Source organism: Microcebus murinus, chromosome 13, assembly GCF_040939455.1.
Source record: "Microcebus murinus isolate Inina chromosome 13, M.murinus_Inina_mat1.0, whole genome shotgun sequence".
NCBI classification, from domain to species: Eukaryota; Metazoa; Chordata; class Mammalia; order Primates; family Cheirogaleidae; genus Microcebus; species Microcebus murinus.
The window spans coordinates 72,718,155-72,743,019 of NC_134116.1; the positions used below are offsets into that span (position 1 = coordinate 72,718,155).

At 39.7% G+C, this 24,865-nt stretch overlaps 2 protein-coding genes across 8 annotated transcripts in view; one reads left to right on the top strand and one right to left on the bottom strand.

Annotated features, from left to right (window-relative positions):
- The first annotated feature begins 1,580 nt into the window (after window positions 1-1,580).
- Window positions 1,581-8,890, top strand: ZAR1L (zygote arrest 1 like). Its single transcript, XM_012752164.2, has 4 exons — window positions 1,581-2,683; window positions 3,183-3,275; window positions 4,894-4,968; window positions 8,523-8,890. Exons 1-4 carry the CDS (start codon window positions 2,039-2,041, stop codon window positions 8,664-8,666), a joined length of 957 nt encoding a protein of 318 aa, XP_012607618.2. The 5' UTR covers window positions 1,581-2,038; the 3' UTR covers window positions 8,667-8,890.
- A 3,408-nt stretch (window positions 8,891-12,298) lies between these two features.
- FRY (FRY microtubule binding protein) overlaps window positions 12,299-24,865 on the bottom strand; it is a 407,943-nt gene continuing 395,376 nt past the window's right edge. For 4 of the 7 annotated variants that reach the window (XM_076009508.1, XM_076009504.1, XM_076009507.1 and 1 more), the window contains 4 exons: window positions 22,836-22,853; window positions 20,927-21,037; window positions 14,527-14,729; window positions 12,299-13,742 (listed from right to left, as the gene is read on the bottom strand). In XM_076009508.1, the coding sequence (XP_075865623.1) occupies window positions 13,484-13,742; window positions 14,527-14,729; window positions 20,927-21,037; window positions 22,836-22,853 (591 nt within the window). In that variant the 3' untranslated portion in view covers window positions 12,299-13,483. The remainder of the gene's footprint in view (window positions 13,743-14,526; window positions 14,730-20,926; window positions 21,038-22,835; window positions 22,854-24,865) is intronic. The other 3 variants (XM_076009505.1, XM_012752138.3, XM_076009506.1) reach the window with 2 other exon arrangements.

Here is a 24,865-nt window from a genome sequence, read left to right on the forward strand (position 1 = left end):
TTATTATTATTGTTTTATTGTGAAGGTATATCCTCATTCTTTCAAATGCATGTTTTGGCCTATGATTATCTTTCAAAAAAATGTTTAGAGCAATTTTTGTGAAACCATGGATAAGTCAAAAATTTTGAGTATGAGTTCCATTGTGGGACCAAATGCGGCACAGACAGCTTGAAATATCAAAGAAGTGTTTGGGAAGGATGTGGCTAAGGAACTCACGGTACAGTGATGGTTTGAGAAGTTCCGTTTTGGTGATTTTAATCTTGAAAATGAGCCACGTGGGTGACCTGTGATCAAGGTGCATAATGATGAGCCGAAAGCTGTAATGGAAGCAAATCCATCTCAACCTATGTGTCAATTAGCAGCAAGGTTTGACATTACTATTCCAACAATATTGGACCACTTGAAACAAATGGGCAAGATAAGCTGTGTAGATGGGTACCCCAAGAATTAAGTGAGCATCAGAAGACAAATTGTATCAAAGCTTGCCTTTCTTTGCTGTCCCGACATAAAGGTGAACCATTTCTATATCATATTGTTACATATGATGAAAAATGGATTCTTTGTGACAATCGCAAGAATTCAGCACAATAGTTGGATAAAGAGGAAGTGCCAAAACAGTCCAAAACCAAATATTCATTAAAAAAGCTAATGGTGTCTGTTTGGCCCTCCGGCACTGGTATTATCCAGTAGAGCTTCATGAAACCTTGTCAGTCTATTACAGTGGATGTCTACTGCAACCAATTGGATGAAATGATGAGGATGCTTGTGATTAAGCAGCTGAGATTGGTCAACAGAGACAGGCCAATCCTCTTGCAAAACCACATGTTGCAAAAAATAACGCTGCTCAAACTACAGAAGTTGGACATGGGAACTCACTCTCCTCCACCGTATTCACCAGACCTTGCACCAACTGATTACCACTTCTTCCAGACTTTGGACCACTTCTTGCAAGGAAAAATATTCAATTCTCAACAAGATGTGGAAAACACCTTTTGGGATTTCATTGCCACTCACTCTCCAGGCTTCTTTGCTGTTGGCATAGCATGCTACCATTAAGATGCCAATACTGTCGATAGTTTAGGTGCATACTTTGATTAATTGTACTGTTTCTTGTTTGAGATATAATAAACTACACTTTTGATTCAAAATCAGACATTTCATATGTAATGACCTAAATATTTGACTTGTTTAGATGCCATGTATAAGTGAGATCATGTAGCATTTTTCTATCCTGCTTATTTCACTTAGCATAATGTCCTCCAGTTTTATCCATGTTGCAAATGACAGGATCTCCTTTTTAAAGGCTGAATAATATTCCATTACACATATATACACACACACACACACACAACTCCCCCCCCCAATTTCTTTATCCATTTATCTGTCACCATAGACTTAGGTTGTTTCTGTAACTTGTCTATGTGAAGAACACTGTAATGAACATGGGAGTGCAGATAACTATCTGGAATATTGGTTTCATTTCCTTGGTTATACAACCAGTAGTGGCATTGCTGGATCATATGCTAGTCCTATAGTCCTATATAAAAAAAATTTTTTTTTTTTTTAGAGACAGAGTCTTGCTATGTTGCCCAGGCTGGCCTAACTCCTGAGCGAACCTCTCACTTTGCCTTCCAAAGTGCTGGGATTGCATTCCCACCAGCAATGTACAAGGGCTATCTCAAATGGTTATTAGAGGAATAAATGAATGAATTACTCATTAAAGCATATGTGTGAATAACTTGGAAATGAAAAACAGCTTTGAAAAAAAGATTCAGGAACAGCGAGTTGAAGAGGCAGGGAAAAGCAATTAGGAATCAGGTGGCAATTAGACCTCCGTAGACAGGTAGATCTTCCCTCCTTCAATTAGGGAAATGGGTAGCAGCAGCTCCCCTTAGAATCTGAAATAAATGGAGAAGCCACGGAGGAATTTGAGCCAACTTGATCAGGAGAAAGAAGGGGTGGATGAAGGTGGAAGGCAAAACAAGGACACAGACAAACCGCACTAGGAGGGTGGGCTGTGCCTGAGCACCTGGTGAGGATGGAGCGCTTTGTCCGCGTTCCCTATGGCTTTTACCAGGGGTATGGGAACACACTGCCTTTGGGTCAGCCTGGACTCCCAGGGCACAAACAGCCCGACTGGAGGCAAAATATGGGTCCCCCCACCTTCCTGGCTAGGCCAGGGCTGCTGGTGCCCGCGAATGCCTCTGACTACTGCATAGACCCTTACAAGAGGGCGCAGCTTAAGGCCATTCTCTCCCAGATGAACCCTAGCCTGAGCCCGCGGCTGTGCAAGGCCAACACCAAGGAGGTGGGCGTGCAGGTGAGCCCGCGGGTGGACAAGTCCGTGCAGTGCTCGCTGGGGCCCCGCACCCTGCGCAGCCGCTCCTCCTGGGACTGCACCGGCCCGAGGGAGCCCCCGCCGGCCTGCGGAGTCTACTCCCCTGTCCCGGGCAGCAGGGGCTTGATCCGGCTGCGGGAAGATGGGGACAACAAGGAGCATCCGGGTCCTGCCCAGGCCAGCCAGCAGCAGCCACCAACGCCAAGGTCAGAAGATGACAGGCAGGAGGAGCCGGGACAGCCCGATGAGCTGGGGGAGGAAGATGCCCCCCGCCTTCAGGAAAGGAAGAGCAGACAGGTGCGTGGAGTCGCAGGCGCCAATCCGCTCCGGAAGCCCAACTTCCAGGTGGACTTTCTCTTCCCTCTTCTTGGTTCTCTGCCAACCCCAACCTCTCTCTCCCCTGTTCCATTTCTGGAGCTTATTTGGTGAAGGAGGGGGGAGTTCTGAAAGCTTGCATTTTACGTGGGCTTGTATATTTTGTAACTTTTTGGTAAGCCCCTAACAAAGCTGGTGAAAACCAAAGGTCTGGTAACCATTGCCATCGGGATTGAGCAGGCAGAAGGGTTTCAAGTCTGTGACATATGAAATCAGACTTTCATTTTGGGGAGATGGTGCTGGTGCATTTGGAAAATGGCTTGGAAAAGTATGAGAGCCAGCAGCAAAAAGAATCTCTTAAAGTAATCTTTAAGAGAGGAGAAACTAAAGTAATGCAGTAGCCTTAATAGATTTGTGAGGTTGTGAGGCTAAGGGAGTAATTTTTTTTTCCTTATACAAAGTCATAAGGAAAGAAGAATCTTGCTTTTCCCCTCCAAGATGATAAAAGACTTTCTCCCCTTATTTTCAGTTTTTGGAACCAAAATATGGCTATTTTCACTGTAAAGATTGTAAGACCAGGTGGGAGAGTGCTTATGTGTGGTGCATTTCTGGAACTAATAAGGTAAGTAAAAGTGAGTGGGATGTAAGGTAAGTAAAAGTGAGGATGGGTGGGCACAGGTGTTAAATAGGGGAAGAATTTGTTTCCTGATGGAGTATGATTGTCCCAACCCTGTTTTGCTCATCTTGGCAGCCTCAGTAACAGGCATGCCGTAAGTGCTTAATGAATGTTTGACCTGACCTGAATTGGATCGTCCACTTGAGTTCCCGAACCATAACCTGGCATTATATTTGACAAAATGTCAGCTTACTTAGGTGAACTTTTGTTCTTATCTACATTTGAACTTTCTGTAGTTGTTCAAAATCTACCATTTTTTAGCTGGTAGATTTTGAACAGTTTGGGGCCTTAGCTCTAGGAAATTTCCACTGTTTGTCCACAAGGTGGGGCAATAAGTGAAATAATTGGAGATTTACTTAGGCTAAGCGTAAGTCTCCACTCCCCTCCCCCCACAGAGCAATTTGAGTTAATTTTCAACATATTAAGATTGGGAAAGACTTCATATTAAATTCTCCATTTCTGGATTTTCATGAACCACCATAGCATCTGGTCATTATAGACCCCCATTTCAGAATGAAAACAGGAGACCGCAGAACGGTCTACACAGGGCCTATTTCATTAACTTCTAAAAACATTTAAATTTGAGTCCCCTGTGCTGTTGCATGTTTAGATACTGCCACAGACTAAAGCACGGTGGAGGGAGAGGGCAAAGAGGCCTGCTAAGACTTGAATGAAAACTTGACTTTTCAGACTAGCCATTTACTAGGCCCAGAAGGTGAATAGATTTTTAAAGTTAAATTACTTCCCTTCTCTTGCTAGAAGAAAAACAATTGCAAGGCACTAGGATACAAAGAACAAGACATAGAACTGGTTGTCAAGGAATTCATTTCATAGGAGAGATGGAGACAAAATGCAATTTGGCGGTGTACGTGATAGCAGCCATGGTATCAAGTGGTACAGAAGTATCACGGGGGCGGGGGGGGGGGTGATTAACCCTGGCTGAGGGAAGGCATCATGATTTTAAAGAATGAATAGGAGGAGGAGTTCACCAAGAAAGGCACGGGGGAAATGTGCGTAGGAAATTGCACAAAGCCTAGAAAGCATGCTATTGATGGGTACAAGTAATGTAAAATTTAAGTGGGGACATACTGTTTTTTTTTGGGGGGGGGCAGAAAAAGCCAGATCCTTCTTTCCTTATGGCTTTGTATAAGAAAAAAAAATACTCCCTTAATGTGTAAGGGCTATTAGACCAAGACAAAAGGAGAATACCAAGGGTTTGGCCCACACATTGTGAAATATTAACAGCTGCTTCCCATGAACATCTTCTATGGTACTTTATGTATGTTATTGGAGAATTGTCAGAACTATAGAAAAAGTAAGTAGTAGTATCCCAATTTTACAGGTAAAGAAAATTAGGTTCAAGAGTAAGAAAGAGTGACTGATAGTACTAGCCGAGTTTAAATCCTTGAGGGTAGAGGTTGGGTAAAAGCAAGGACAAGGTAAGGAAATGAATTACTTAAGAACTGGGAGCCTGGGAAGGGTGTGTGTGTATAAAAGCTTGTTTAAAAACAAACAAACAAACAATACACACACACAAAAACAAACCAACCAAATTTCTCTTTAGGTTTATTTCAAACAACTCTGTTGCAAATGCCAAAAGAGTTTTAACCCTTATCGAGTAGAAGCAATCCAATGTCAGGTAAGCACATGGAACACTTACAATATTTTGTTAAATATAGAATTGGATATTGGTATAGGAGTGTTAGACTTTCTATATGTTTGAAATTGTATGTTTTAGAAAAAGAAATGAGAGCATAAACTTTAGTTTGCTTTTTTGGGGAGGAAAGAAGGGATTCACTACTTTAAATTGCCTTACGTGTTATTTGTATATGACGTGTGTTTTTCCTCACATACCTGTGTGTAGTAAGAATGTGGTAATTTAATAGATAAATGCGATTAAGATTTCATTAAGTGCCAAACTTGGGCTAAGTGCTTTACCTGCATTATTTCCTGTATTTAACTTTTGCGATAGTTGCTATCCCCATTTTACAGATGAGAAAGCTAAGTTCAATAAAATAAAGTAACTTGCCCAAGGATAGACTGATTAGTATTAGAGCCATGGTTGGATTCCATGGTATCTCTAGACTTTCTAACGTCTAGAAAGTCACAGACCTAGATGAGATCCTTAACTTCCTATTATGTTCTTAAGGTTTTTTGGGGAGGTGGGGTGGAGGACAGACTCTAAAACAGCTTGGCGGAAACCTGACTTTAAACTTTTCAGAAAAGTGTGACATAGTTAATTTTCATAATCAAGAGTTTTTTTTAAGCCTAAATATTTCACTTAGTTAAAAATATTTCTTTTTCTATAATTAGTAGAAATATTTTAAAAACTAGTTTATAAATGATTTATCCTCAGATTTTCTAGTCTGACATTCTTCCTTAGTTTGCATATGTCAATATAACTACCTGTTAAATTGGATTTAAATATATTTTCTTCCTATTTCTTTATACTCCTTTCCCTTTTTTTTCTTGTATTTGCTTGAATTGGCTTTTTATTTATTTATTTATTTATTTATTTATTTATTTATTTATTTATTTTTGAGACAGTGTCTCGCTTTGTTGCCCAGGCTAGAGTGAGTGCCGTGGCATCAGCCTAGCTCACAGCAACCTCAAACTCCTGGGCTCAAACAATCCTTCTGCCTCAGCCTCCCAAGTAGCTGGGACTACAGGCATGCGCCACCATGCCCGGCTAATTTTTTCTATATATATTAGTTGGCCAATTAATTTCTTTCTATTTATAGTAGAGACAGGGTCTCACTCTTGCTCAGGCTGGTTTTGAACTCCTGACCTCGAGCAATCCGCCTGCCTCAGCCTCCCAGAGAGCTAGGATTACAGGCGTGAGCCACCGCGCCCGGCCTTGAATTGGCTTTAAAAAAAAAAAAAAAATTATTCAATTTTCCCCTCTATCTTGGTGGTCATTCTTTAATGTTCTTATGGTGGTTACCATAGAGATTACAACATGACTCCTTGACTTGTCAAAGCCTAAACAAATTATTAATCTTCTCTCTAACAGTGCAGTGACTTTAGGACATTCTAATTCCATATTACTTCCTCCTAATTTATTTGCTGCTGTCATATATTTTAATTTTACCTACATTTTAAACTTTATATAAGGTATTTTATATAGACAGTATTCATTTAGTTCTAGCTGCACATTTATTCTTTCTGTTGCTCTTAGATCTTCTTTTGTCTGGGGTCACTTTCTTTTGACTTGAACACACTTTAATATTTTCTGTAGTATAGGTCTATTGGTAACATATTCCATTTTGTCTAGATATCTTTAAGAGATTTGTAGCACCTTTTGAAGTAATCTCTGTCTCCTTCTTAAATCTGCTTGCTTTCAAAATATTTCTCTGTTTTGGTTTTCAGCGGTTTTACAATGATGTGCCTAGTTATGGTTTCTTTGTATTTATTCTGCTTGAGGTTCATTAGTTTTTCTTGACTCTGTAGCATGAAGATTTTTGTTACTTGGAAATGAATGGTTGGAAAATTATCAACCATTATTTTTTCAAATATTATTTCTTCCCCATTCTCTCTCTTATTATATAATTACTCATATCAGATCTTTTCTGCTCTTTTCTATATTTTCCATGCTTTTGTCTCTCCTTACTTTAGGCTGGGCATCACCTATTAAACTATCTTCCATTTCTTTAAAAAATTTTTTTTATTTTTAATTATTATGGGTACATAATAGTTGTATCTTCCATTTCTATTTCTCATATCAGCTCTTTTCAATCTGCTTTCAAACCCATCCATTGAGCTACACTGATTTCAGTTATCATATTTTTCTGTTCCAGAATTTTTATTTCTTAAAAAAAAAAATCTTCCAGTGTTCTGCTGGAATTATTAGTCTTATTTCCTTGAACATATTAAACACAGGGATTTTAAACCCTGTGTCAGATAACCCTTCATAAAGATATTGTGAACATTAAATGAATTAATCTATATAAAGTGCTCAGGACAGTGCTAGGCACACATTAGACACCATGTGAATATTAGCTATTAGAATTTTCTTAAAAGGAAATACGCTCGGTGGGAGAGTAGAGGATGTGACTATAGTATAAAGTTTGATAAATCCTATTTAAGACTCCTGTTCAGAAAATGAAAATACCTATTTTTACAATATAAAAAGGTAAATCTTGACTTATGCTGTGTGGCTGTGGGACATTATAGAAAATAGAGCAGTGATTATCAACATCAAAGACTGGCAGTGTTGGGAGGGTAGACCAGGGCAGTATACCAGTATCCATAGGATGTAATGTTTTGTTTACTGAAATGGGATAATGGTGGAAAGTAGATCATAGTAACGACTGGGCATGTCTGGAAAGAAAATTTAGCTTTTTCTAGAATATACTTCCCTTCCAGCTGTAACAACCCCAAACATTTTCAGACATTGCTCAGTGTCCCCTGGAGGTGGGGGTGGGGCTGGGGGGAGTAAAATCACCTCTGGTTGAGATTTAAAAACATTGCTCTAGTGTTTTTAAATGTTTCCATTTAGATAATCCAATCACTTAATTACCACCCACTGCCACTGACCCCCCCACCTGGCTACCAATGTAAAAACCTACAGAGTAAAGCTACTTTACAAAACTCAACTTTTTACAATTTTTCTCTTACATTATGTTGTCTTTTTTTTTTTTTTTTTTGAGACCAAGTCTCATTCTGTTGCCCGGGCTAGAGTGCCGTGGTGTCAGCCTAGCTCACAGCAACCTCAATCTCCTGGGCTCAAGTGATCCTACTTGCCTCAGCCTCCAGAGTAGATGGGATTACAGACATGCGCCACCATGCCCGGCTAATTTTTTGTATATATATTTTTAGTTGGTCAAGTAAGAGACGAGGTCTCGCTCAGGCTGGTTTTGAACTCCTGACCTCGAGCAATCTGCCCGCCTCAGAGCCTCACAGAGTGCTAGGATTACAGGCGTGAGCCACTGCGCCCGGCCACATTATGTTGTCTTGATTGGCTCAGCAATATTCTCTTGAACATCTTCTCTGGTCGCTCATCTTGAACAATGTATGGCACTTATGGGATATAAGTAGCTCTGCAGAACTTGGTCTTGGGCTTCTCATAGGACTCAAAATATCCCTGAGGATATCAGGGATGGGGTAGTGGGAAGAAGTATTTTGATTTGAGGATTACATTCGAAACACTAATTTGATCATTTGCTGTCCAAAATTTTTCCTTGTTTTCCGAAGACCTGTTCAAAGTCTCGTTGCTCCTGTCCTCAAAAGAAAAGACACATTGATCTAAGGAGGCCTCATCGACAAGAACTGTGTGGTCGCTGCAAAGACAAGAGATTCTCCTGTGGCCACATTCACAGCTTTAAATACATCGGGTGATGGGCAGTGTGGCTGTGTACAGGGCACCTGAGCTCTACTCGTAACTTGTCGTGCTGTCTTCCTTTTTTGTAACTTGGCTCTGACCTGGCAGTGGGAAACGGACTAGACTTTTGTACTTTTTGTAGGTTGTATAACAATTGTACAATGTGAATAAAATACAATAAATGCATGTGAACTAGACCGTGAAGGCACATTGATTTGCAATCCCTGGGTAAAAACATCAATATAGCATTGGGAAATGGTAGATACTGTCACTTATGTCAGTGGTCTCCAACCTTTTTGTCACCAGGGACTGGTTTCATGGAAGAAAAATTTTCCACAGACTGGGGTGGGGTACAGTTTTGGGATAATTCAAGTACATTACATTTATTGTGCAGTCAAACCTCTCTGCTCATGATAATCTGTTTTTGCAGCCGCTCCCCAGCTTATGCAGTGAAGTGAGCGATGGGGAGCAGCTGTAAATACAGATGAAGCTTCACTCGCTCACCTCCTGCTGTGCGGCCCAGTTCCCAACAGGCCATGGACTGGTACTGGTCTGCAGCCTGGGGGTTGGGGACCACAGACTTATGTGAAGAGGAACAATAAAGAGGAAAAATACTTATTTGACAAACTCTCATAAACTGGTGCTATTAGCACTAGGAATATAGAAGTGATGAAGGGGCAAGGTCCTTGTCCTCAAACATTCATAATTACAGCAAATGCTGGAACAGCACTTAGCGTGTGCCAGGCATTGTTGTAACCCATCACAGCAGCCATATCTAGTAGGAACTGCTCTGAACTACTCTACCTTGTCATGAATGAGGGATGGAGACAGGTCAGAGGGTAGAGCCAGGATTTGAATCCAGGTGGACTAGGACTTGCTCTATGCTTTTAACTACTATGTTCCTATTTCTTTTCAAATTCAGACTGTGATAAGTGCAATGAAGGAAACAGGGTGCTGTGATAGAGTAACCCTTTTAGGCAGGGTGGCTGGGAAGAGGTGACTTGAGAATTGAGAACTGTAGGCCAAAGGGAGCTGGGAGAAGATGGTCTTGATCCAACATTCTTCTAGGTGTTTGGCCCACTCTTGGGAGTCTCTCACATTCCATGTGTCATTGGTGAGTGCCGTCAGCCCTGCCTCTGAGATACTGCCAGAATATGCCCACTTGTAATCACCGCCATCTCTTCTGCGCCAGCCCACACCGGCATCACCTGGTGGCTGCACCGTTGCCATGGCCTTCTCACTGGTCTTCCTGTTTCTTCCTCTGCCCTTCTGAAGTCTATTCTGCACATCGCCAGAGTGGTCCGTTAAAAAAATTTTTATTGTGGTAAAACATATAACATGAAATTGACCATTTTTAAGTACATAATTCATTGGCACTAAGTACATTCACAATGTTGTATAAGCGCCACCACTGAACTTTTATTTCCAGAAACTTTTCATCACCCTGGAGTATTCTTTTTAAAACATAGGTCCAAGCACATCACTGCTTTGCCCCCAAACATCCAGCGGCTTCCCATCTCACTCAGCAAAGGACCAAGTCCTTCCTGTGGCCCTCAGAGCCTTTTCTGCTGTCCTCTCTGCACATTCTCTTCACTCGGTCACTGGCTTCCTTGCTGTCCCTTCAACACGTGATCCTGCTCCTGCTTCAGGATCTGAGCATGCATGTCCCCCTTTGCTGAAATGTCTTCCCACAGATAACCATGTTGTGTCCTCACTTTATTCATATCTCTACTCAGATGTCACCTCATCAGAGCGCCAGCCGAAATAGCATGCCTCTCATCCCCGTTTTGTCCCTCATGGCACTTATCACCACCTGCCACAGACAAGTACATCTTCCCCACGAAAATGTGTGAGCGCCATGAGAACAAGGACCACACCTGTTTTGATAGCTGTGGTATTCACTGAAATATTGCCTAGCCCAGAGTGGGCACACAATAAATATCTGCTGAATGAGGACAGTATCTCAGCCTCGTGATAGGCATTTAAATAGTAATTGATCCAAAGTAAATACATTGAAAACTTTAAAAACCAGTTTTATTGAAATATAATTAACACACCACAATATTTACCTTTGGACACTAATTTCATGTTGTTAAGGCAGGTATTTGGAAGCAGGTGGAAGCTATTGACGGAAGCAGCCTGGAGGTACCCTCATTCTTTCTATAATAGAATTCTGCAATTCGCTGAAAAGATCAACATTTGTTAGGACTGGGAAACAGAAGAGTCTTAAGACCTAACTCCGTGTGTGTGTGTGTGTGTGTGAAGCTAACAGTGACAAGCATCTTTGTGTCACAGCTGCACTAACACATTTGCTTAACCTGTTGGAGGGAATAAGACACGTTCACATACTTCTAAAATGTATAGTGCTTTTTTCTAAAATATTCTATTTAGAGACTATAATTTTAATATAGTTATATCTAAGTAACAGAGCACCTATCTGGATTGCTTTATTATGCCGGTGGATAAAAAGTGCATCCTGTTTTGGTGCAAGGAAGCACTGAGATTCGAGGAGGCACTTTTCTTTATCACTGAAGCTATTAGATACCTGCCCTCTCCTTTGGCATCTCTACTCCTCTGTATCCCTAGGGCAGGGAATTAAAACAAAGGCTTCAGTGACAGAGGCACAGCACAGTGGCCAAGGAGATTGGACTGGTGGATCTAAAGTCATTGCTGGCTCAGCTGGGGAGGGGCTGCTTTCCTACACAATTTTTCTTACCTCCACTCAAGGGAGAGGAGGTGAAGAAATAGAGGAAGAGTAGCAGAAACCTTTCACATGAACAATGTCTCCTTTTAAAAATAAAATTAGGAAACAAGACGAACCCCACTATTTCCTATGACTACAGCTTAGTATTCCAGATTACAGTGTACTAAATTCAGACACGACTGATCAGTCCTTTCTATCATGCCTCCCAGCAAAACTCCCTGAAAGTTGGCTATTGTGGTTACCCACAGAAACCTTTAATTTATGAGGTATTTTGCAGAGAGATCGTGATTCAGTTGTTTCCTACAAATCATAGCAAATCATCTTTCAGGTAAGTTGAAAAAAATAAATCATCAGAAGAATGTTTATAGCAATCCAGAAAATTATTAAAATCTACTAGTAAGTTATATCTGTGATAACATAAAAAAAAAACAACAACTCTGGACTCCCTACTGCAGGATATTCCTAGAAAATGACTGCTAATGATTCAGCAGTTGTACTCTAGGCAAAGCAAGTATACGTGTTAGTCCAAGTAAACATGAGTAGGAAGACAGTATATATGAGATTACTGTGTCTCTCTGTTTCTCTAGCAGGGTGGAGAATTGCTAGGTATTGGTGACAGAATGAAAACTCGTACTGCTTTTTCCTGCTCATTAAAGACTCTATTTCAAAATTCTAAGGATGACTGCTTGATATGATAGGTTATGGAGAATTAGAGCTTTCATTCTTTTCTGATTTTTCTCTTTGGTTGATTACAGAGGGTATCCACTTGCAAAGAGATTAGACTTACCTCCAGCTCCACAGGGCCATGCACTGTGTGACCTCCATGGGAGACACTAGAATGGTGCCCCTTCGGGTTGTCACGGTGGCAATCTACATGCAAAACTTAACATGTGTCCGAGGCAAACATTTTCATTAACTAGAAATAAAATCCATGGTCAACATATATTTTGTCTTTTTTTTTTTTTAGTCTAAAGAAAGTTCTGAACAGAATATCAATTAAGATTACATCACAAAAACTTTAAATGTATTTACAGAGTGAATAAGTTACACAGATAAACTTTGAATATGTTTCTGATGTGCAACAAGTTCACATGCACACATCTAACACTTGACAGCATTAAGTTTAAGGAGAGAACTTAAGAATGGCCCTTTACATATATATTACAAATAAAATATGACATTTCTTAAGAAACAAAGTGACAACTCATATTTTACCTTTATGATTCTACTTCCGGCTATCCAAATGGATATTATAATAAAATATGCATGCGTGACAGGTGACGAGACTTGGAATTTATATTGCGAATAGTTTTTCTCTACAAAATGGCAAAGTTAATTAAAATTAACACTCATCCTTCTGTAGTATAAATATGCTCAAAAAAGCAACCTTCTAGTAAAAAGCAGCCAAGATCCTTAAAAAGAGTCTATCTGGACCATTTTTGGTGCAAAGAGATCCAGGGCCTTCAGAAACAGTAGCCTAGCAACATAAGAAAGGTACTTCATAGCAGCTCCTTTTAGATACAGTAATTGTATTCAAATTACAGTGTACATTAAATTGTAGTCCATTTACAATTCCCTTTTCACATATACAGGCTGTCAGCTTCTGACCATCTTACAATTTTCAGTGGCCAGCTTCATTCTGCCTGCCTCTTTCTCAGCCCACCAAAGAAAGGAAAAATAAAAAAAAAAAAAAAGAAAAAAGGAAGAAGAAAGGGAAAGAATGTACAAGTTTTAGAATATAAAATTTTTTTCTTAGTGAAGAAAACATTGCACTTTTGCCAATCTAAAATTGTTTCTAGAAAGGAAGGTACTGTTCAGTGTAGTCGGCTTTGGTATGCAATGGAAGTCACTTCTTCAGTAGTGAGTTGCATATGCTGAATAAAACGATAACACATTTGTGCCACGCAGCATGACAGATGGAGTCTGTCCCAGGATGCTCTAAGCTACCTTGGTTCTTATGGTATTGCTACACGTTGGAAGTTCTGCCATCCTCTTTAGAAAAAGCCCTACAGGTAACAAGAGGGAGAACAGTCTGTCCAAGCCTTTTGAAGGCCGAGAAGACACTGAATGACGTCGCCCCAGCATGGCAGCACCGCCAGCTTGGAACCCATGGGGGACGGGAGGCTCCTGTCAGAGACTAGTGCCAGAAACGCTGGAGTCTGGGAGAAAAGCCGTGAGGACTCGGTAACTCTGGGCCCTGCGGATCATGTCCCGGATCTCCATGTTCAGCTCCATCAGCTTGGTGCAGATCTCGGTCAGGCTCTGGTTGGACCCCACCAGTGCATAAGTACCGGTCTGTCCCAGAGTTTGGTGACGGAAGTAAATATTCAGTAGTGTCTGGACCTCATCATCAGAACTGCTTCCAAAGATGTCATTGGGCCACAGACTTCTGCAAAAAGAATTATTCAAAAAGACTTATTCAAAGAGAATAGCACAGATGAGAGGCACTATAGGTCACAAGTTGGGAGGTTATGAATCTTCGCTAGTCTGAGAATATGACTTTTTTTAAAAAAGGCTTTATCGAGATATAATTCTCATACCATATAATTCACCCATGTAAAGCACACAGTTCCGTGGGTTTTAGTATATTCAGAGTTGCGCAAACATCATATAATCCATTTTAGAATACTGAATATTGTTTTTGATGAAATATCAAAAGTATAAAAATATCTGGAATCTGATACCCTTAAACATTTATCTTATTTGCTATGGCATCCTGGTTCCGATGAATGTGAATACAACACCAAAATGTTGGGGGGGGGGACCAAAAAGGATACATTTAAATGTTAGTTAAAAATTATATAAAGGTATACTTTGAAGTGCTTCAGTATTTTGTCATTTTTGGGATGAAAAATGACTAGAACCAACGCCAATACTCTATTTTTTTGAGACGGGGTCTCACTATATCACCCAGGCTGGTCTTGTACTCCTGGCCTCAAGTGATTCTCCCACCTCAGCCCCTCAAGTAGCTGGGATTACAGGTGTGAGCCACCACCCCCACCAATACTTTAAATGTGTAAGTTCTGAAAGTCAAGTGTTTCTGGCATGGTACCGGTAAAGATCTGAGAAGTGACATATGAAATATCTAAACATGGCTAGTCCCCAGCCTTGACAAAGTTAATGACTAGGTGTGCAGTTTCTGTAACCACCTCTAAAAGAAGTAGCAGAGTCACCTGCATTCCCTGATTTGCCGCAAAGCTTTGCCAAGCTCGTTGTTCTTCAGGCACTCCAGCATGGACTGGATGGCTGCTTCGGTGGACGTGAAGGAAGGCTCAGACCACGCGCCCTCTGCATAAAGAGGGTCCGCTGCGATGGCCGCGGTGGCTTCCTTCAGGTGTTTCTTTAGGTCACTCAGTTCCCGGGACATATTCAGCAGCTGTTTAAAACATAGTTTTAAAATATGCATTGTATGTAGGTGGAGGGGGAATTTTACATCCCCAACGGAAAGAAATTTGGTCATATGGGTCTGGTTAAGCAGAAGCTTAAATACCTTGGTCAATTCAAATAGGACAGATGACATTGTACCCCATAGTACATGCCAGGGACTGTGGGTTGTATGCATTGCATTGAGTAAGTCTGGGCCAACAGATGGGATGCTCTCCTTATATAAAAGATTAAGACTTTGTTTAAAATGCACAGGGAAAGTGTAGAAGAGAACAGGCTCAAGAGTCGAGTAGATCTGGGTTCAAAGGCCAACTCTGTGGTATACCATGGGAACACAGGTTAATAGACTTTCATGTGCTTCAGTTTTCTCATCCGTGAGACTGAAGGTATTATCCACCACACAGGGTTATTTAAGAGATTAAATGAAATAATGTATATAAAATGCTTAGGACAGTTTGATGTATAAGTGCTCAATAAATGTAATTATGAAGATGGACTCTGTTCAAATATTAAGTTTTTCTCACTGTTGGTTCTATGCCATGGGGGAAAAGACTGAAGACAATTTTGAGAAGAAGGAAGAATAATAAAGTAATATTATTGTGAATGCTACAGAGGAAAAGATAATTTACCATCAAGGTTACTAGCATCAAAAATCCAGAGTGCTAAGAAATAAATCATTAGAGAAACCCTATATCACTTCTAAGTGCCCCAAAATATACTATGAAAGACAGCTGTTCTGTAATTTGATCTTAAGAGCATTTAAAAAATGACATGAAATTAAAAAGTTTTTTCTTTTGTAATGCAAGCTGATGAATTGATGATGCCTGTTTACTTCGGAAAGCTATTTATTCAACACTTTACCTTTCCTCTTCATTCCCAGCTTTTGTACTTGTTGTACAAATTATTAAACTGAAGCCTTGAGGGACTATTTTTCTTCCCACAGATGCCTGTTAAATACAGCTATACCTACTCTAGAGCTAGGTTGAAAATTTACCGAGATAATCTTTTAAAATAAAATATTAGAGTATCTTGATTTTGTATATAATTTTGTTTCAAAGTGAGTTTCTCAATTATTTTAAAACTGGTTAAGTTTTAAATAGTGTGTGTCTCTATATGTGCATATTATTTAAAACATATATAGTTTTTAGATACTATGCATGCACATATATGTATACACAGGCTAATCCTGGGGATGTTGTGGGTTCGGTTTGAGACCACTGCAATAAAGCGAATATTGGAATAAAGTGAATATCAGTAATAGCAATAAGTGAGTCACACAATTTTTTTTTATTTTCCAGTGCATATAAAAGTTATGCTTATATTATACTGTAGTTGAAGTAGCATTATGTCTAAAAACCAACACATGTACCTTAACTAAAAAATACTTTATTACTAAAAATTGCTAACCATCATGTTAGCTAACGAGCTAAGGAGCCTTTAGTGATAACCTTGTTGCTACTGGAGGGCCTGGCCTCCATGTTGGTGGCTGCTGACTGATCAGGGTGCTGATTGCTGAAGGTTGGGGTGGCTGTGACAATTTCTCAGAATGAGACAACAATGATGTTTGCCTCATGGGTTGACTTTTCTTTTCCTGGAAAGATTTCTCTGTAGCATGTGATGCTGTTTGATAGCATTTCACCCACAGCAGAACTTCTTTCAGAATTGGAATTAATCCTCTCAAACTCTACTATTGTATTATCAATAAGTTTATGTAATTCTCTAAATCTTCTGTTGTCATTTTAACAATGTTCACAGCATCTTCACCAGGGGTAGATACCACCTCAAGAAACCAATCTCTTTTGCTCACCTATAAGAAGCTCATCCATTCTAGTTTTATAATGAGATTGCAGCAGTTTAGTTATGTCTTCAGAATCCACTTCTAATTCTAGTTCTCTTGCTGTTTCCATCACATCTTCAGTGACTTCCTCCACTGAGGTCTTGAACCCCTTAAAGTCACCCATAAGGGTTGGAATCCACTTCTTCCAAACTCCAGTTAATGTTGATATTTTCACCTCCTTTCATGAATCATGAATGTTCTTAATGGCATTTAGAGTAATGAATCCTTTCCACAAGATTTTCAGTTTACTTTGCCCAGATCTATCAGAGGAATCTTTGTCTATGGCGCTACAACCTTATGAACTATATTCTTTTTTTTTTGGAGACAGAGTCTCACTCTGTTGCCCAGGCTAGAGTGCTGTGGTGTCAGCCTAGCTCACAGCAACCTCAAACTCCTGGGCTCAAGTGATCCTCTTGCCTCAGCCTCCTGAGTAGCTAGGACTACAGGCATGCGCCACCATGCCCGGCTAATTTTTTCTATATATTTTTAGTTGGCCAATTAATTTCTTTCTATTTTTAGTAGATATGGGGTCTCCACTCTTGCTCAGGCTGGTTTTGAACTCCTGACCTTGAGCGATCCGCCCGCCTTGGCCTCCCAAAATGCTAGGATTACAGGTATGAGCCACCACACCCGGCCTCAAACTGTATTCTTAAATAATAAGACTTGAAAGTAGAAATTACGTCATGATCTGTGGGCTGCAGAATGGATGTTGTGTTAGCAGCATGAAATCCGACATTAATCTCCTTGTACCTTTCCATCAGAGCTTTGGGTGTCTAGGTGCATTGTGAATGAGCAGTAGTATTTTGAAAGGAATCTTTTTTCTGAACAATAGTCTTAAAATATTCAGTAAACCACACTGTAACTAGATGTGTTGTCATCCAGGCTTTTTTTTTTTTTTTTTTTGAGACAGAGTCTCACTTTGTTGCCTAGGCTAGAGTGAGTGCCATGGCATCAGCCTAGCTCACAGCAACCTCAAACTCCTGGGCTCAAGCAATCCTTCTGCCTCAGCCTCCCAAGTAGCTGGGACTACAGGCATGCGCCATCATGCCTGGCTAATTTTTTCTATTTATATTAGTTGGCCAATTAATTTCTTTCTATTTATAGTAGAGACAGGGTCTCACTCTTGCTCAGGCTGTTTTCGAACTCCTGACCTTGAGCAATCCGCCTGCCTCGGCCTTCCAGAGAGCTAGGATTACAGGCGTGAGCCACCTCGCCCGGCGTCATCCAGGCTTCGTTATTCCATTTATAGAGAACAGGTAGATTTAGCATAATTCTTAAGGGCGCTAGGATTTATGGGATGCTAAATGAGTGCTGGCTTCAACTTCAAGTCACCAGCTGCAATGGCCCCCAACCAAGAGAGTCAGCCTGTCCTTTGAAGCTTTGAAGTCAGGCATTACTTCTCTCTTGGTATGAAAGTCCTACATGGCATCTTCTTCCAGTAGAGGGCTGCTTCATCTACACTGAATATCTGTTGTTTAGTGCAGCCACCTTCATCAGTGATCTTAGTAGATATTCTGTATAATTTTCTGTAGTTTCTCCATCAGCATCTTGCTTCCCCTTGCACTTTTCTGTTCTGGACACAGGTTCTCTCCTTAAACCTCATGAACCAATCTCTGCTAGGTTAAGACTTTTCTTGTGCAGCTTCCTTGCCTCTCTCAAACTTCACAGAATTAAAGAGAGTTAGGTCCTTGCTCTGGATTAGGCTTTGGCTTAAGGGAATGTTGTGGCTGGTTTGCTCTTCTATCCAGACCACCAAAACTTTCTCAATATCAGCAATAAGGCAGTTCCTCTTTCTTATCATTAGTGTGTTCACTGGAGTAGCACTTAGTTTCCTTCAAGAATTTTTCCTTTGAATTCACAACTTGGATAACTGTTTGGCTCAAGAAGCCTGGCTTTTGGCCTATCTCAGCTTTCGACGTGCCTTCCTCACTAAGCTTAATCATTTCTATCTTTTGTTTTAAAGTGAGAGATGTGTGACTCTTCCGTTCTCTTGAACTCTTAGAGGCCTTTATAGGGTTCTTAATTGGCCTAATTTCGATATCGTTGTGTCTCAGGGACTTGGGAGGCCCAAAAAGAGGGAGAGAGACGGGGAACAGCCAGTCAGTGGAGCAGTCAGAACATTTACAGATTAAGTTCGCCTTCTTATATGGGTGTGGTTTGTGGTGCCCCCAAACAATTACAATGGTAACATCAAAGATCACAGATCACCCTAACAGATATAACAATAATGAAAAAGTTTGAAATATTGTGAGAACTACCAAAATGCAACACAGAGGACATGAAGTGCTATTTTGGAAAAATGGCACCAATGGACTTGCTGGATGCAAGGTTGCTACAAACCTTCAATTTGTAAAATACACAGTATCTGCAAAGTACAATGAAGCAAAGATCAAGAAAACGAGGTATGCCTGTATATACAATATTTGCAACTTATATATGGTGTTTAAAATTTCCCTAGACTTAATGATAATGGAGAAGCTCACTAGATTTAAAATAATTACATATATAATACATATGTATACACACATATGTGATATGTAATACATAATTTGCTGCTCCAACGTGAAACTCCAATTGCTTTTTTAATACAGAAAATGACATGTGAGTTGTATTTGTGTGTCCTCTATTTCTTGAACAAAGATAACTCTAGGGATCCTGTTAGTACTTGCTTAGAAGATTAAGAAGAACAAACTTTGACCATGTGATAAATAACAAGTATCAGCTGTTCTCTATTTTATCTGATAACGTCTAATTCTAGAGGAAAACTGATTTGTGAAAAGCTCCTCACAAAGAAGTCTGACTCATGCCTCCTTTGAAATAAGCATCTGAAAGTATACTTAAAAGCTACATAGTTTTTTTCCATTTTCCAAAATGAGTAGTAAATGGCAAAATGGTTGTCATTTTCCCTCTCTTGTGGCGTCCCCTCTTCTGTCCCCCCCTCTTCTGTCCCCTCTGAGGCTGTGCAGTTGCCCAGGCTTTGTCCTCAACTCTCTGCTCTCACTGGGATGGTTTCACCGACACCTGCTTGTTCATGACCGTGACCACATCTGTGCCCTTCGTCCAGATCTCTCCCCTGACCTCAGATCCTCATATCCAACCACCTGCACGAGGTCAGTCATGGTGAAGCCTGACTCAGGCACTGGCTAGCAGGCAGGAGGCTTGACCGCCTGGACATACCATTGCCTCAGTCCTTCCTTTTATATCCCTGTCTCGGGTGTGGCACCACTGGTCACCTGGTTCATCAGAGATGGAACTTGAGTGTTATCTTCCACTCCTCCTTCTCCTTTGCCATGCCCAGTCAGTTGCACGGGTCTTTGTCCTGAGCATGTCTCACGTTTCCTTCCTCCTCTCCATACCCAGCTCTTCTGTCTTGGTTCAAACTCTCTTCTCCTGTTGGATTTCAGCAGTCTCATAACTGGTCTCCACGTTTCCAGTCCAGCTGTCTTCAAATACCCCCTCCACACAGCTGCCTTAGAGAACCAACTGGAATCCTCCTGGGTGCAGTATCTTCCATGATCTTGCCCTTCCCCCTCTCTCTCATTTGTCTTATTTCATCATTCCTTTTTGGTTTGCATTTTTATATGCTAGCAATACTAAATTGCATGTAGTTGCTTTCTCTTTACCACCAGGTTTATGGACACGCTGTCTATAACATTCAAGCCCCTGCTTCATCTCCCTAACTCCAACTTGCCCTTTAAGAGTCCACTGGGGTGTGACTTCCCCAGAAAGCTCCCCAATTTCAACCTTTCTCACCTATAGGCAAATTAGGTGCTCAGGCTCTGCACTTCCATAACACTCAGCGCACACCACCACCACTCCACTCACTACGTTACAGTGGTATTTCTTCATATGCAGAAAAACTTTGGCTCCCTCAGCAGTAACATGTAACATGTTTAAATTATTTTACTTTTTATGTTTAAAAATATTAAAGCATCCTGATGCCAAGCAGGACAGGGAAACTGAAGAGAACCAAACACACTGGATAGACATTTCCTCCTTACCTCAGTGTAAGGGCAAGTAGGAAAAGCTAAATGTAAGCAGGAAAAGTCACAACACAAGGAAATTCTTCAAAGAAGGATGCCCAGCCCCAGGGCCAGGGTCGGGGTGATTGCAGTGAGGCGCCGAGTGTGTACACACAGGAAGGTGTGTGTTCTCGCTCTTAACGCTTGTCCTTAAATTTTAAGGCACCTCACTTTCCTCACCTAGTCCTGACCCTGCTTTTGAAAATGAGAATAGAAAGAAATCCAAGGCACATTTATTTCAGACTTTTGCTTGAGCAAAATAATTATGTGGGGATAAAAATCACTTGGGCAGCTATAAATGGGGCGGGGTTGGGACGTGTGTGGACTCACCTCTGGCATGGAGCTAACTTCATGCACCTGGCCGATGAGCTTACAGTAGGACTGAAAAAGCAATAGCAGCTGGAAGTGTAGCTTATATAATCTCTGACACAGTTCCAATTGCTAAAGAGAGAATTTGCATGGGAAGAAATAGTTAATTAAGGATCATTCTTGCATAACTAGTGAAATCTCAGTGGAGACAAACAGTTTTTTTAAATTAAGAAAACATAACTCGCTGTTATCACTCCAAATAAAACAGAAAAACAAATCCAGTCAATAAATATCAGTGAGAAATGCACAGTATAATACAGAATATTATATTCTATTATAATGGAAGATGACTAATTAGTGAATAGCAGCTATAAAGGGACTGAGTGAACTGCCAAATTTCCATTATATTTGCCCATTAAATGCCTAGAAATTACAGCTGAATGGCTGTCTTAATTTTTAGAAGCTATAAAATTTTTTTAAACATAGAATTTCTTTCTATTAAAAGTATATTTGAAAGGGAAAACATTAAGTAGTTCTGGGTGTTAAACATAAATTCAGTAGATGCCTTGCCTTGGGAGATTACTCCTGTGACAGTTTTGGCTGCTGTTGAGGGGTGCAGACACTCATCCTAAAGTGTGTGTAAACATAACAGTCACACCATCCTTTAAGATACTGTATCAGTTTTACTGATGATACTTCTACGTTGCACACAATAAATATTTGTTGAACTAAAGAGGTACAAAAAGGGCCCAAAAATGTTTAGAAAAAAGGAGAAATTATGAAAATGTTCAAAACTTTCTGTGGAAGAACATTAGGAAGTAATCATACAAAATGGTCCTTGAGCCCCCATAGATACCTTTGGAATTGAAAATGTTTTTATAATATGGCTTACGTACACTATGAGGAAAAACATCATGAATAATTCCAATGCCAATGATCATACTAGTCTTTGAACTGTGTCCTCTACACTTTGCCTATTTTATTCCAAGAATGGATTAGCTCCTACGTAGCAGGTGGGATTCTGTGAAAGGGAAAGAACCGCTTTCACTAGATAGAATTTTGTGGCCAGCAGTCACCAGTGAAAGTGGGTTAAATATGTGATTAGACTAAGCACTGTTCGGTTTTCCAGTGGCACAAGATAAATAGGGCCTTTCTTTTACTAAGGACTATGAACAACTCAGATCAGAAATGAGAGTTTCTGAGATGACTTAAAATTGTTCCTCCACATCAATTTCAGGAAAGAAATCACAAGAACTCAAATTTAGGTTTTAGGAAGAATATTCTATTGATTATTATTAACAGACTTTTGATTGTAATTCTTAAAAGTTACTAAAATTCATGCTAAGACTATCCTGAATGATGACATTTTCTTCCCATCCCTTCCCTACTCCTGAGGGGGAAAACAATTCTGCTTAGATTTATTGATCTCTCAATACTGGTAACCAGCCTAAGTTTAAAGAAGTAGCTTCAATCATTAATTATCTCAAACTGGATGTTTGGTTGTTTTAGTAAAACATTTTATTTTATGGTCATTTAAACTTTTCTTTATGGAAACCTTTTAAAATCTGGTATAAAAGATAACTTCCAGAGACTCACAAATATAGTATTGTTTAAAAACAATGTTACCTTCACAATTTAGGGTTGAAACCTAGCTATGAAAACTCTGACTTTCCTAAGTGCCAAATAATGGTAGTTATTACTCAGAATATTCCACTGATAGTGTGAGAATTCATAGCAATGTAGGTTTCTACATTGGGGCAAAAGCAGCCCAGAATGCTACTAATAGTCTGCCATGTCTCAATCTACCAAATAAAATAAAATTAAATGAAAAAGGGAAAACATGCTAAGAGATATAATAGTAACGGTAAAAATAAGGTTTGTTATGGTCCATGCCTAAATGGACAAAGAGTATGAAAGAAAGTTAACTTACTGCAAGAGATTCCATTTGCTACACAGCAAGCATGGCACAGGAAACAAAGGAAAGGAAAGAAAGTACAGGGTCAGTGTCTGCATGCAACAGAAAGCACGGCCCTCTTCCAAGAGCAGAACCGTAGGCAGTATTAGCATTGCTCGCCCAAACTTGATAAATGGTTGCAAATGTCGTACCCATTCAACATGCACAGCGTTCCAGTTAAAAACAAGCTCTAATGGGAAACATATCATTGAAAAAAGATAATTTTTTAATCTTTCAGGTTCTCTGGTTAGTTGGTTTAGATTGTGTTAGTCTTAGAGACCAGAAATCAAAACTTTTATTGCTTGAAGATTTTAGTGTATAAATGTGCATAGTATGTGAACGTAGTAAAACTGGGAGGAGGCCGGATGAGTAATTTGAAGAACAATAGCCCCAAACAAATTACGCTATAAAGACTAATTAAGGCAGAGCCTGTAGTATGTTCAGCTGCATATCTACTAAAGTATGACCAACCAATTAATGTTGAATAGAATTACAATCTAAGTGGCGTTTTTTTTAGTTGGATTGCCTTCCACATTGGGAATATTTTATCGGACTGCTATAATATGTAATCTCAAAGGACTAAACATTGTATACCCTCAAACAAGTAGGAAATATAAGTAATTTTCTTGCATTTTATTTTTTATAATAATTTTTCTCCAATAGATAATTTCTAAAAGTAATCTGGAACTGATTGTTAGTCTAAAATAATATAAATTTGTAACAAGGCCGTGTTCAATGATATTAATAGCTACCAGTTTTTGATGTCACCATATCATAACCATAGAATTGGTTTAAGGAAAGTTTGGGTATGTGGGAAGAGATAGCCACAAATTGGCAGAATATTTTAAAAAGGATCAATTTGACCATTCCTAATTATGGGTAAATATACCTGGTTCTGAATTTTCAGAATATTTAAGGATTTTTCTAACAATTTCTAAACTTTGACAATAAAAACCCCTTATTCTAAAGATATTTCAAAAAAAATCTCTGGGTTATCATCAGTTTAACATATTTTATTATAAGATACAGTGCATAAGAATTAATAAAACTATTAAATTATTTATTAGTATTTACAAATGTAATTAAGGGATCACCACCAACAACCCCTATCCCATTCTCCAACGGTCTCTTCTTCCCTCACCTAATGCTAATATCCTGTGGGGTTGGCACATTGATGGCTATTGTATTATGTTTACTGAGTAGTTGTTTTGGACCCTGGTCATAAATATCGTTCAAAGTTTTGAAAGATAAACACCTTTCAGCCTGTGATGTAGATTGCACAGCTTGAGATATTTACTATTTTCAATAAAATTTTATGTCTAGAGATTTCTATAACCAAACTTTATGCACTGAAATACAATGTCCTGTCAGACAGGAACACAGGGTCAGTCTTAAGTGTGCACAGACACGGAACGTCCACCACAAAGACTTTTTGGACAGCAGCAAATATGACTGAAATGTTTAGTATGCAGTTTAGCAAGTAGCTGCTTCTGCCATGGAATTTACTTTTCAGGAGTGTGGAATGAAGCAAGTGCTGAGTAAATTACATGGTCATGTGTGAAGAAAACTGCTATCATTTTATTGTTTTCCAAAACAAGGTTGTAATTCAAGGAGGTCTTCAAATCAGTTAAAGTAAAATCTTCTCTGTTCAATACAGGCAAGAGGAACTTTTCAACTTCAGCTTGGTGCTAAGGAATTTCTTTATCAATGAATCCCTCCCACTCAGCTCTCAGGGCACAAAATAGTGTGGTTCTTGGGAGATGGCCAACTGTGACAAATACCAGTTCTCAGTATCCTTCCTAAACTCTCCTTTTTAGGTAGGCTAGTTCAAGCTTCCTTGATATTTATTATTTTAGAGTCCTTTCCTAGGCCATAGGCTAGGAACTAGTTTGCATTTAGAGTTCCAAAAAGATAGTGAAAAATGCCTTTCTAGGGCGTTCATTTTATGGAAAAAGTTAAAACACTCCCCCCCCCCCACGCTAATGCTTTCCTGTATCTGAGTTCTA